Consider the following 13,477-nt stretch of genomic DNA (forward strand, 5'->3'; position numbering starts at 1 on the left):
TGTGTTTTTCCAGAACCCCATCAGCTCCAAGTCAAGTTGTCGTCCTTCAATCTTAGTTGTGGAGGGTGCAGCTCAGCTCCAAGTCCAGTCGCCATTTTCAATCCAATTGCAGGAGGCGCAGCCCACCATCCCATGCGGGAGTCGAACCGGCAACCTTATTGTTAAGAGCACATGCTCTCATCAGCTGAGCCATCTGGCCACCTGTTGGCAGCTCAGGGACAGCTCAGCCTGGGCACAGCTCACTGGCCCACATGGGGATCGAACCGGCAGTCCTATTGCTCAGAGCCTGTGCTCCAACCATCTGAGCCACCTGGCCGGTCCCCTAATTTATTTAGCATTTCTAACATTTTGTCCCATCTTTCCTTGGGTTCAAAGATTTCCAACTTCCAAACAGCCACCATACAGATAAGCTTTAGGAGTGTGATCCTTTTATAAACTGGGAACTACCTAGATAAGAAGTGTAACTGGTCATTTGATACTAAGCACAGTGAAATTCTAAGGAAGGAGAAGAGATCTGTCGACTGGATGAGTATAGGAAGCCTTCTTAGGAAGAGTCCTCAAGCCAGGATTGCATCCCATGGCATGAAAGTAGGATTAGAATAGGCAAAGAGGCAGGGAGAGAACATTCTGGACTGAGGGAATTGGAGTGTCTGGGTTTAAGGTAGGGAAGGTACATTCTTCCCTCATGAGGCAGGGAGGATAACAGCATGGGGCAGACTCATCTAAGGGAACAGGGAGAGGGATAGGGGAAGCCTGGGGTTGGGAGAGTGAGCTGGGATGGGTATTTAGTTCTCAATGGCCTCTGACTATTTCCACGTTCATCCAGCTCCCTGTTTGTTGACAGTCTCGTTTCTTCTATTCTCAGGTCCATGATAAGCCATGCACTGAAAATATTCCTCTGTCTCTTTCTAGGCTGTTGTCAGAAGGTGCAGATGTCAACGCAAGGCACAAACTTGGCTGGACAGCACTCATGGTGGCCGCCATCAGCCGAAATGACAGGTGAGAGATCTGTTTCCACACAGGGTTTGGTCAGCCATATCTCTGCAGACCACTTTCCTGAACCGTCTCCCGCCCTTGCTTGTCCCCCTGCTGTCCTCTTCAGAGGCAGGGAGATGGACTCAGCCTGAGGTACTGGTCTACACCTGGTGCAGTGGAAAGTACAGGAGATGTGAAGAGGGAAGATGTAGCTGTGGGTCCCCAGCTCCATCATTTTTTGGCTGTGTGACCCTAAAGGCGAGTCCTTTGCATTACTGAGGCAACAAAATGTTTGAAAGCCTGTCATTAAGTTATTGAGTATACATGTGCGAGTTACCATCATGTTTTCGTTATCCACCATCCTCTGTGTTGAGAAGCCTGTAGTCACTGTCGCCAGCGAGGGCTCCTCTGGGCTTTTTCTTTGGAGGCTCTGATGGAAGTTAGGGAAGGTGGTAACTGCTCCCCATTCCCGCAGGGTGTAGCTATTGTGTAAAGATCAAAATAGTCCACTTTGTGTAGAGAGTTACCACTATATCTCACAAAGCCCTCCACAACGTATATATTATTGTTCTCATTTTGCAGCTGAGAAAACTGAAGCCCAAAGAGAGAAAGTGATTTATCTAAGGTCACATTGACGTGATTTAGAGTCTGGTCTAGCTGGCTGCCTGCAAAGTTTGTGTGTTTTGCTGTACCTCTCTGCTGCCTCCCTCTGCCATGTCCCAGGCTAGTGCTGGATGCTGCCAAAGCATTGATTAAATAAGAGCAAAAACAAATGCTTTCAAAGAAAACAGCCTGGGCACTTTGGTAGCAGCCACTGAAATTGATAGTTGTAGGTACCAATTTTAGTTTTCTTTTTAAGGCTTTTATCTGCCAGACCTGGCCACCTTTGGAAGGGTCATAAATGTGGTGGAAACCAACAAAACGGGTTTTGTAATGTAAGGGTGGTACTGCCTTGGACTGCCTGAGACACTTAGCTTGTACTTGAGATGGGTCTCTCTTCTGCTCCTCTGTCGGGTTCTCAACACTCCATTTCCTCTTTATCTTCTAGCACTTAGTCTTTAAAAGAAAAATTGATGTCAACAGACTTTGCAGTTGAGAGACCTGCAATCCAGTCCTGGTTCTGACCTTTAGTTAAATTTCAGAATTCTATGGACACCCTGTTTCTCCACCTGAAATTAATTATTTCTACAAACACTTGGTAACTATTTACTCTGAGCCAGGCTCTGTGCTAATAATCATTGGGGAATCAGAGACCTTGGGAGCTGGCAGCCTAAAGTGGGAAAGAAGGCAGGTAGAGAGACAGAGTGTAGTGGAATCAGTGATGTCAGAGCAGTGCAGACAGGATGTTATTAAAACAGAGGGTGTGAGAGGACTGAATCTGGCAGCAGAGTAGATTCTCGCTCTTTGCTTGTGAGAAGCAAATGAGATAGTGTATGTTCTATAGGTTACAAATGGTGAGTTGTTATTCTCTGCTGCCCACATTAGACCCCTCTACACATGTGTTTATTCCACCCCACCACTTCCACCCCACCCACCAGCCTTTTTTCCCAGCTAGCAGGTGTCTCCATCAGCAAGAGACCAGTGGTGGAGAAAAGGGGGTACCCTTATGTGTAGTATTTTCAGTGTTGAGACAGAATTGGAAATAACACTATACTTAAGAGTACTGTCAATCAGTGAGCAGATAGCTAGTGAACTTGCTTTGGGGACATTTCTTTCTGAATCTAATGAGTTGTTGGTTTAACTGATAGCCTGTCTCTTTATCCAGGGCCATTCGCAAATCAGTGATGCTCATTAAGCAAAATGGGATTGTTGGCTTGTGTTTATTTGCTTTGGTTCCTAGACTAATTATTGGCATTTTAAGTGTCCATTTTGTGGCCTCCTCTTCCTTCCAGTACCCAGGGATGACAGATCTTAGTAAAAATAGTATGCTCTCAGGTTGGATTTATTTATTCATAGCACGAGTTTTGAGGAGCACTACTGTTTGCCAGGCACTGTTCTTGACAGTCAAAGATCCCTGCCCTGGTAGAGCTTATTTCTATAGGAATGGTGGTCCTTGAGTAGAGAGAGGCAGGGAAAGATAATCAACAAATATAACACATAAGTAAACCACAAGATATACTAGAAGGTAAGAAGTGCTATGGAAACAAGGGAAAGGAGAATCTGGTAAAAGGGCGTCGCAGAACTACATTGGTCAGGGTGAGTAGGCCTCATTGGCAGGGTGCCCTAGGGGTAGTCTTAAAGGATTATCATGCTTGTGCCCATACCAGCACAGTTGCTAGTAAGTTTATCCTTATCAGAAGTGTGCTGAGTCTCATTTCATCAGTCACCAAACCCTCCAGAATCGTATTGACCAGGACTGAAGTGCTACCACCTTTGAACTGGATTCAGGTAAAGGGAAGGTAGAGGGACAGCATCCCTTTCAGCAGGTTTCTCTGCTGAGAGCAGAGAACCTCCTTTAGAATGTTGGCCACCCACAGGCTCAAGGGAGAGCTCCTGAGAGCAGCCCCTCATCTCCCGCTCAGCTGCCTTTAGTGAGCGCCTGCTTAATGTGTTAAGTCCTTGGGGATGGAGAACACAATAGTCTCTATCCTGACTTCTTGTGAACTTTTATTTATGTATATATTTATTATTTTATTTTATTTTGAATAGTAAAGATAGTACTATTTTATTTAATTTTGAATAGAAAATACAGTGAAAATACAGATCAGAATTTTCAAAGTATATATAAGAACTTAATTTATAATTTATTTCCTCCTTTTATTTCCAAAAAGGGTTTGAGGTGATGTAAATTAAAATACAAATACGAATGTACACAGGAGAGTTAAAACTGGATCAAGATCAGAAATCATATTGGTAAAAGGAAAGATAATTGTATCAGAATTGAACCAGAGATTTTCTTTTCCGAAAATAGGTTTATTTTTTTTGTAAAAATAATATAGAGAAGTAAGTAGCAGTCAACGGAATTCCCTCTATTTAGAGACTGATCATTGTGTGTATACATGTGTAAAATTTTGCATAAATGAGGCCATGCTGCACTCACTGTAAATCAGGTAATTAGTGGAATTGAGTATGAATTTAGATGAAGTTTCCCGATGATCAAACAAGGGATACATAGAGTTTTGATTCTCCAGGAGAAAGGAACTTTGTTCTGACATCCCTTTATATTATCATTTCATGCATCCAGCAAACATTTTTTCAGTCTATACTGTGTCAGGTGCTGAGGTGCCAGGCTATGAGGGGATGCAGATAATAAGTATCACAGCTTTTGCCTTAAGAAGTTGACTTGGACTGCTGACATCAGGCCTTGAGTAACATGATGGCTATTGTCTTCAGTAACCATTCTGCCAAAGATTTACCAACATTCTACCAGGACAATCCATTTACCAGTCCCAGTAGCAGCTTGGGTGTAGTACTGACTCAAGGAGCAGTCCCTGGGGCTGGCCCCCTCTCCACAGTGAGCCCTCCATAAACCTCATGCCACAGGCACTTGTTTAGCCTGAGTCTGGGTGCCTCATTCCATGTTGCACTCTGACCCAGCCCAGCTAAAGGCTAAGCCACAGGGTCCCAGGATGATCACTGTGACTTAGCATAGCCTTCACCGGCTCGTGCAAATATACCCAGCCTTCAGCCAAATTCAATTAGTTTTTCTTTAAGAAGGGAAAGAAATCCAATTTTACCAAACATGGACAGACGGTGGAAGGCACTTTGATGTTACAACCTCTCAGTGATGCTTTACTTAGTCACAAGTTCATAAGCAAGAAGGTTTAATTACTTGGGAAAACACAGGATTAAAACTGGACACAATGGCTGAGTATCCGCTCTTGGGCGACTTGATTCGAACCCATGTGCCCAGTTCGTGTGTGGTGCAAACTTTGATGTGTGCTATGACAAGCTGAAAGTCATGACCCCCTCAGGGAAGCTCCTTCAGATGGCATTTGCAGGATGTGTAGGCGGAGAGGCAGGGCCTGCCAGGCCTGTTTGCTCAACTTTGATGTCCAAGCAGCCACAGGCCCCACTGTTTGCTCTTTCACTGAGGGGTGGATTGGGAGCCTCCTACCTTTCCCAGTGGACAATGGCCAGCAATGGAGTGTAACGACTGTTGACCATTCCAGGAGCCTGGCGGACCAGAACAGGACTTTGGGAGGTACAGAGGCTGGGGGGGCCAAAAGCTTTTTATAAGACAGCCATTTCTCCAGATGTAGCTTTTCTTAAAGCCTAATATGTTAGTTGGGTGCTTATAGTGGAGATACAAATAGTCTCATGAGTTTTAACAGGTACCAGTTACTCCTTGACCCTCTATCCAGTGGCACTAAGGTATTTGTAAATTGAAAGTTTAAGTCTTTCCTGTTTCTTTCATCAGTGTGTATGTACAGTGGATAGTGGTTTAGAAGAAAAATGGTATGATTTAGTTCCTTATAATTTCTCAGAAGAGAAGCTGTCAAAACACATCTGATAAAGAAATAGTATCCAAAAGACATAAAGAACTCTTATAAACCAAAAAGACAACCCAGTTTAAAGAAAATGGGCAAAAGATTTGATCAGACACTTCACCAAAGAAAAGATAGATGGCAGATAAACACATGAAAAGATACTCAGCGTTAGTCATTTAGGGAAATGCAAACTAAAATCATAATAAGATATCACTACACATCTACTACAATGGCTAAACTTTAGAAAAACTGACAATACCAAGTGCTGACAAAGTTGCAAAACAATTGTCATCATTGTGGATAGGAGTGCATAATGGTATAGTCACTTTGGAAAACACCTTGGCAGTTTCTTATGAAGGTAAAACATATTTACCATACAACCCAGTAACACTAACTCCTAAGTATTTGTCCACAAGAAATAAAAACATCTGCAAAAAGACTTGTATGCAAATATAGTAGCATTATTCATAATTGCCAAAAACTAGAAATTACCCAAAGGTCCATCAACTGGTGAATGGACAGACAAATTATGGTACATCCATACAGTGGACTACTGCTCAGGACTAAAAAAAGAGCAAACTATTCATACGTGCAACATGTAGACGAATCTTAAAAGACTTACGTTAAGTTAAAGACACAAAAAGCTACCTGCTGTAAAATTCCCTTTATATGACAGTCTGGAAAAGGCACTAGGATAGGGACAGAAATCAGGTTAGGCTATGAGGGCTTAGGAGTGGGAGGAAGGGCCTAAAGGAACTTTTGGGGTAGTAGAAATATTCTAAATCTTGATTATGGTGGTGGCTGTACAATCAAAACTTATCAAATTGTACATCTTAAAAGGATAAACTTTACTATGCATAATTGATACTTCAATGAACTGACTTTACAAAAATCATGCCTCTCTAATTTTCATTATTAATTGTCCAGTGGCATATTGAGAATTCGTGTTTATAGTGTCAAAATGAATTCATACTGTTTATGACCACCTGGAATGTTTTGAATTCTTATTGTTGATGGTATCTCACATTAGAGTACTGTATACCAGGGGTGCCAAAAAAATGTATACACATGGCTTGTATTCATCATTTGTTAATCGATACATGTTGAGTATTACAATTTTAATACAGTTTTTTCCTTTCTTAAAATGTGTATACATTTTTTTGGCACCCTCTGTAATCTGTTCATAGAGAATCAAGATTTGCGAATTCACATGATTCTTTTTTTTTTTATTGTTAGTTTCAGGTGTACAGAACAATACAATAGTTACCCTTTTCACCCTCACCACGATTCTTGATGTTATAAAGTATAATTACTGATGAATAGTGATAAACTCACTTTACAAGTGGTATACAGTGGGCTTATATAAATTCACAAGGTATCATGATTACTCTTTATAGCAAGGAGAAAGTGCAGGGTACAGGACTGGGAGCTTGCCTCCCACCCCACATCATTCTTGGGTTCCTTGTCCCTGGACTCATGCAGAGAGACCACCTATTAATAACTGAGGCCAGTGTGGCGGTGCTTCAGGAAACAAACATCCAGAAAGAGTGGGGGTGGGTGGGGGAGGTTCAGAATTGAGTCCACTTGGGATTGCTGGTCGCTTTGAAAGCCCTTGCCTCAGAGGTGAGACAGTGAGGCAGAGCACGAAGCTCCAAGCAGAACTGTTTGAAATTCCCCACAAGAGCCTCCCTCCCTCCTGCCTTTTCTCCCGGAGTGCATTTCATCAGCATCGGAAGGACTGCTTCCCGGCACTGCCTTCCCTGCTTGGCCAGGGTCCCTGAGGAGCTGAGCTAATGAGTAGATAACACGCATTTGCCAAGGCCTTCCTGGATGTGGTACCTGGGCTTTGTTAATTTTAAAATGCTGCCATCCTTGGCCGAAGACCATTTAATTCCCTCTCACAGCAGTCATTTATTTTTAGCATTAGCTTATTTTCCCTCCACCTTACTAAGAATTAAACCCTATCTGTAAGAAACCAGCAACTCAAGCTAGACTGCTGTCCTGCAGAAGAGGTTTCATCGGCCTCTCTTGGTGGGGCCCCCAGCTCCACAGGTGTTCTTAGAGCAAAGAGCCAGTGCTGCTCCTGCAGCTGGACCAGGGGCAGCCTCCCTCGGAGGTTCTCCCTCCTTTCTGGCTTGCCAGAGACAGCAGGCAGAGAACCCCTGTACTTGCGCTTCCGTGCAGGTCCTTAGGGGGCCTGGTCACGTGGAGCTCTCCCCTGCCTTAGAGGCCTACAGCCTCTGCCCAGGGTCCCCACCCAGCCTGTTCTTGGCCTGGCTGCTTGCTGCAGAGTGATGCTTCCTTCAGCCTGAGGAGGCTGGGCTATGTGCTACCTTATCTCCTGAGGGTAGTGATAATGATGGCTGTGGTTGATTGGGTGCCTTCTGTGTGCCAGGCCCATGGCGAGCACTTCCCATGTTGGCTCTAGCCCTCACTGCAATCCTAAAAGGGAAAGGCTATCATCCCTGTTATACAGATAGGGATAATGAAGCTCAGAGATGCCCACGGCTGTCCAGGAAGTGAAAAAGGGAGCCAGGATTTGAAGCCAGGTCTCTGAACCCCAAGCCCTTACTCTTTCCACTGGACCATACTGCCTGTGGAGGGAAGGAGCCGGGAGCAAGGCCATGGGATGGTCCACGGGGTGCCAGGACCAAGAGTCAAGTCAGCTCCGGCAGGGTTTCTTGATGAACAACTGTGTGCTAGATGATTATGAGAAATCTAAAAACAAACAAACTACTCTCCTTGTCTCAAAAGGCTGACAGTCAGAAAAGGGATAAAACGAGTCTCACTTTAACTGAAGATGAGGCAGAATGTGGTCAGTGTCCTGGAGAAGACCACCTAGAATGCTGGGGGAGAACCTGAAAGGAGGCCCTTTCACGTGAGGTGGGCCTTGAAAAATGGACAGGCTTTTGATTGGCAAAGGTGGAGAGTGGAAGGACAGCATTTCTGGAAGAAGGACCATTGTAATGAGCATAGGTTCACAAAGGTGAGAACGTAGGAATGTGCCAGAGCTAACAGGAAAAACAGGCAGGGTCTGGAGCCAGAGAGTGTGAAGGAAAGGACTTACCCAGCCCTGACGGTGAGCCTGCCAGGCTGTGACAGCCTAGCATGTGGCACAGCTCTGAGTTCTAGAGCCCAACCTGGGTTCAAATCCAAGCTCCTCCTCTCACCGGTTGTGTGCCTTGGTAGATTCTCTCGCTTATCTGTTATTGTTTACTCAGCCATAAAATGGGAATAATAAGCAAATCTATCTGCAAAGGCTGTTTCGAGGTTTAAAATGTGTACATATACGTGTATATAAAGTGTTCAGAACAATGCCTGCTATATAGTAACCACTTGATGAGGGCTTCTACTTTAATTAGTAGTAGTATAGTAGTAGTGGTAGTGCCTTAATTATTATAATATTACTACTGCAGGAGGGCTTTGGAGATTCTTTTTCCAGTCCTTTTTGTCTGAGAAGCTGCGCCTAGAACATGGGACCCCAGAGCAGGGCACGTTGATGGGTGCTGGCTCTTGTCCCAGGTGGCCACCTGCCCAGTGCAGGACAGTGCCCAGTATTTCCCAGCAAGGAAGGGTGGGTGAGGGTGCTGGCCAGGTGCCCGGAATGCCAGCACCATGCCCCCAGCAAAGTGTGCCGAGCTTGACGTTTCTCCCACTGCTGCTGTTGTGGCTGATTATCTCTGAGTAACAAAGAGTCATTTCTAATCCCATTTGGAGTCGTTGCTCAAGATAATCCTGTTTCGTAGTAATGATATTCCAATTCCAACATGCACCCGATTCTAGCTTGGCAGACGCAAGCCTTGACCTCAGGCAACCCAAGGCACTGCTCCCTGGAAAGCAATGCCAGCTCATTTGCCTAACATGACAGACTCAGCATGGCCCCCTTCTCCAGTGCTATATCCTGTCCTGGGGTTCTGTGTTCAGTGCTGTCTTCATGGAGAGTATCAGTTGGGACCAGGAGAGCACCCCAGTGCTCACCCAGTTCAGCTGCTTGGGGAAAGGGTGTCCCATTTCTAGAGACTGTAAGATGGTCCACTCCTGTACCTCCTCGTTAGAGAAGACATCGGAGCACAGGGCTCTGTTCTGTTCAGTAGTTACATGACTGATTCCATTGAGACCATAGATAAATGCCAATAAAATTTGCAGATTAAATGAAGCTTAAAGAGGTAGCTAATATGTTTAGTGAAAGAATGAGGGACATGAATAAAGAACTTAATGGGCTAGAGCAATAGTTAAATCTGTGGTGATAACAATTAACAGGGATACACGTTTCAATTAAACTCAAAAGCCAGAGTAAGGGACACTCAACTTAGCAACACTAGCAAGTAAAAGCCCAGGAGCTGAGTGAAAACTGAGTGTGTGCATCAGCAGTGCAGTGGTAACTCCCCAGGAATGAACTCATTCAACAAGTATTTACTGGCCTGTACTAGATAGACCCTGTGTGCAAGGAAACAGATGGTCAGACACAGGCCCTGCTTTGGGGAGCACACAATCTAGCAGTGTGTGACACAGTGGTGACGAGCAAAGGCCCTGGTAGGAGACTGCCTGAGTTTGAAACCTAGCTGTCTCTCTTACTAGCTCTGCAAAATGGGAATAATAATAGGGTGGTTGCAAAGATTAAAATGCACATAAAACAGCTTAGTGCAGTGCCCAGCACATCGTAAGCACACGGTAGGTACCTGTTGCTGTTACTAATATTTTTGGTTTTCTTGTTATTTTTGTCCAAAGTCTGAGAGAGAAACCAGCCCCATCATATTCTTAGGGATCTTTGCATAGAGAGAGCCTAGTCTGGGCTCATACTGTGGTAAGAATTCCTAACAACCAGGGCTTAACCACATTGGCCCATAGGTTTGGCAACCGCATATTAGGAACCACAAATTGAAAGACGTGGAAGAGTATTTAGAACTAGGCTGAGGCTGTGAAATTGAGGTTGTCTAGGAAACCTTGTGATGGGTGATCTTGCATGGCACTCTGCTTAATGTGTCATGCCTTCCTTGAGCCTTGCCCCAAATTATCCCAACTTGCCTGGGCCCCCCATTGCTTTTTGACCCTTCTCCACCTGATTTGGACTTACTCTTATCCCAGCTAGCTGCTGTGACCTCTTTTACTGTAGCTACCATCTGAAAATACCTCTGTCCCTGGTACATAGTAGGGGCTCAGTAACCAAGGGCTAGGACAACACACTAATGGATGATTGACTAGGTGAGAACCAGTGTGGTTTAGGGGAATGTGCCCCGGGTTTGGCCCCAGACAGATGTCAATTTAAAACTTGGTTCCTGGTCTTATTTAATGTGTGCACACGGGCAACTCATGTTGTCTTGCTGAGCCTTGGCTTTTTCATTAATAAAATGAGACTAGTACCTCGTTGCAAGTGGTTAAATGGATCTGAAATAGTGAATGTAACGTGCTTAACACACTGTGGCTGCTTTATTATGATGACTGATCTTTACCTTTTGAGGGAAATAAAAGATTATTATTCCCATTTAAGGAAATTGGGGCATATTCTCTACACAAGTACCTTGCTTCCCACCTAGTCTTTTATTTGTTGCCTAAGGAAGCTGGTTTTAAAAGAAAACTGCTCCCCACCCTCTCCACCTGCAGCTCATGTGTTCCCCCCGCTGACACCACCACCACCACTACAGGACTGCTAGGTGTAATACGTGCTGTGGCCTTTGGTCCGGCCACCCTGCTTTCCTGACCAGCCCAAAGACTAGCCAATAGACTGAATGAGGCACAGCTAATTTGACTTTCCAGCAAACCTCCTGAGCTGTGACCTCCTTGCTTTCTCCCCTCATTGAGGTGTGCACTGGGCTGAGAATAGGTCAGCTCTTTGTCTTCTCCTTGGGACCCATGACACTCATCACAGTGACCCTGTGCTTTGGATGTGGGGGGCAGAGGGAGGAGGAGTTGGAAGAGCTGCTCCTGAAGCTCACTATTGTGTGGTGACAACCTGGCGCAGAGATCATTGCCCTTCGTGCTTCAGCAACTCCAGCTGCTCGCCAGCCGTCTGACACATGCCTGGCCCAGCCCAGGCCTCAGCTCACACCACAGGTCTCCTTGCTCTTTCATGAACAACGTGACGACCCCAAGCCCCTCCCTCCACTGAGAGTAGAAAGCCTTAACATCAATCGATGTAACTGTCCTCCCATGCATTGTGACTTCCCACTGCCCTGAAAGCAGGAGCTCATCAAGGTCAGTGCGAGCCAACCTTCCTACATGTGCTCCCACCTCTAATCTAATTACAACCTGATCACCAAATTAAAACAGGTCTCATGGGAGCTGTGGCTCCAAAGGGAGTTCCATGAGTCCCACTGTCATGTTCGTTTCCTCAGCTTTGTCTGAGAACTGCCTGCAGCCCAGAAAGGGGCTGGTGCTCCAGAGAGGAACATGGAGGTTTTGCACAGCTAAACTCCCTGTGGCCTAGTTTGGACCCTCAGGTGGAAGAGGGCTGGGCAGAGCTGTGACAGTTGCCTTTCACCTTTCTCCCCTGCTTCCCACCAAATAAGTTAATGATTTCATTCATCCCTCCTTCATTCATGTATTCATGCACTCACTCAGAAAACATCTATTGACCACTTACGGTGATCCAGGCACTGAACAAAGAGCTGGGAAAGAAGGTTGAGACATGGCCCTTACCTCATAGTCTAGAGCAGCGGTTCTCAACCTGTGGGTAGCGACCCCTTTGGGGGTCGAACGACCCTTTCACAGGGGTCGCCAGGTACTCGTATGTGGGTATATCTGCATGTGGACCTGGAGATGGATAGAGGAGCGGTGTCTCGGTTCCTAAGACCATCGAAAATATGTGTTTTCCGTTGGTCTTAGGCGACCCCTGTGAAAGGTTGAGAACCACTGGTCTAGTGGGAAAGGCAGATAATAGTCAACAAGCAATGACAGTGCACTCTGATGAGAGTCACCTGCCACAGGGATGAGTACTGGGCTCTCTGCAGACAAAGAGGAAGAGCATGGATCCAGGCTGGAAGTCAGAGAAAGCTCAGTGGAGTTGGTGACCGGGGCACTGAAGAGCCCTCAAGGTGAATGAGCACCAGCCAGTTGAAGCAGGGGGACACTCCCAGCTTTGTTTTTACTAGGGTCTTAATTCCTCCGTCCCGAACACCACTAGATCAACATAGGAATTAGAAGTTCTGCAATTGAGAGGCTCCCTGAAGGAATAAACTTTTGGAACATATGGGCAAGTTCAATTAATGACTAATAGAAGGGGAAAGGGAATGAACTCTTTTTAAAGATCATCTCTCCATGTTGCTGCACCTGTATCCAGCCTGTTGCTTCTGACTGCCACATCGTGTTTCACAGTGTGTGCCTACCATGTTTCACTTACCCCTTCCCCCAGTGCCGGACACTTGATTGTCTACAGTCCCCGCCGCCACAAAATGCTGTGATGAACACCTCTTGTGTTTCCCTTTATGGACATATATAAGAATTTTTCTGGGACATCTGTACTCAGGAGCAGAAGTGCTGAGTTACAGGGTAAGGTATTTTAATTTGACAGTGTTACAAGGTTGGTTTCCAGCGTGGCTGCACCAGCCTCTCCCCTGACAGTGCAGTAGGGTCCAAGAACCCCATATCCTCACCAACACTTGGCATTTTTCAGCTTTCTAATTTTTGCTAATATGTTGAATTTAAGTGATATCTTGTTTTAATTTGCATTTCTCTAATAACAAATGAGCTTGAGGCGCTCTTCATTTATTTAATAATAATAATGTTTTTGTTTGTTTCCTTTTCTGGGAATTGGCTCTTCATATTCTTGCCTCATTTTTCTGTTGGGCTTCCTGATCCTAGCACCACTGTTAAACACTGAGTTGAGGCAAAGTGCTCCTACAGACAGTTAGCTACCTGGAAGTCAATATAGGGAAATAAGGGGCAAAATAGCAGAGTAATAAGGACAAGGACTTTGTAGCCAGACTGCCCAGGTTCAAATCCCACCTCTACTCCTTACAACTGAAAGACCTTGGACAAGTTATTTAACTGCTCAGTGCCTCAGTTTTCTTATGTGTAACCTACCTCATAGGATTGTTTTGAGGATTAAGTGCGTGTGTGTGTGTGTGCGTGTGTGC

The 13,477-nt window shown here is 45.2% G+C and overlaps 1 protein-coding gene across 1 annotated transcript in view; it reads left to right on the top strand.

Moving 5' to 3' along the window:
• Positions 1–13,477, top strand: part of CLPB (ClpB family mitochondrial disaggregase) — a 135,021-nt gene that overhangs the window by 29,236 nt on the left and 92,308 nt on the right. The window contains exon 3 of the mRNA XM_019625652.1: positions 913–999. Coding sequence (XP_019481197.1) covers positions 913–999 — 87 coding nt within the window. The remainder of the gene's footprint in view (positions 1–912; positions 1,000–13,477) is intronic.

This window comes from Hipposideros armiger, unplaced genomic scaffold (assembly GCF_001890085.2).
Source record: "Hipposideros armiger isolate ML-2016 unplaced genomic scaffold, ASM189008v1 scaffold_635, whole genome shotgun sequence".
Classification (NCBI taxonomy): domain Eukaryota; kingdom Metazoa; phylum Chordata; class Mammalia; order Chiroptera; family Hipposideridae; genus Hipposideros; species Hipposideros armiger.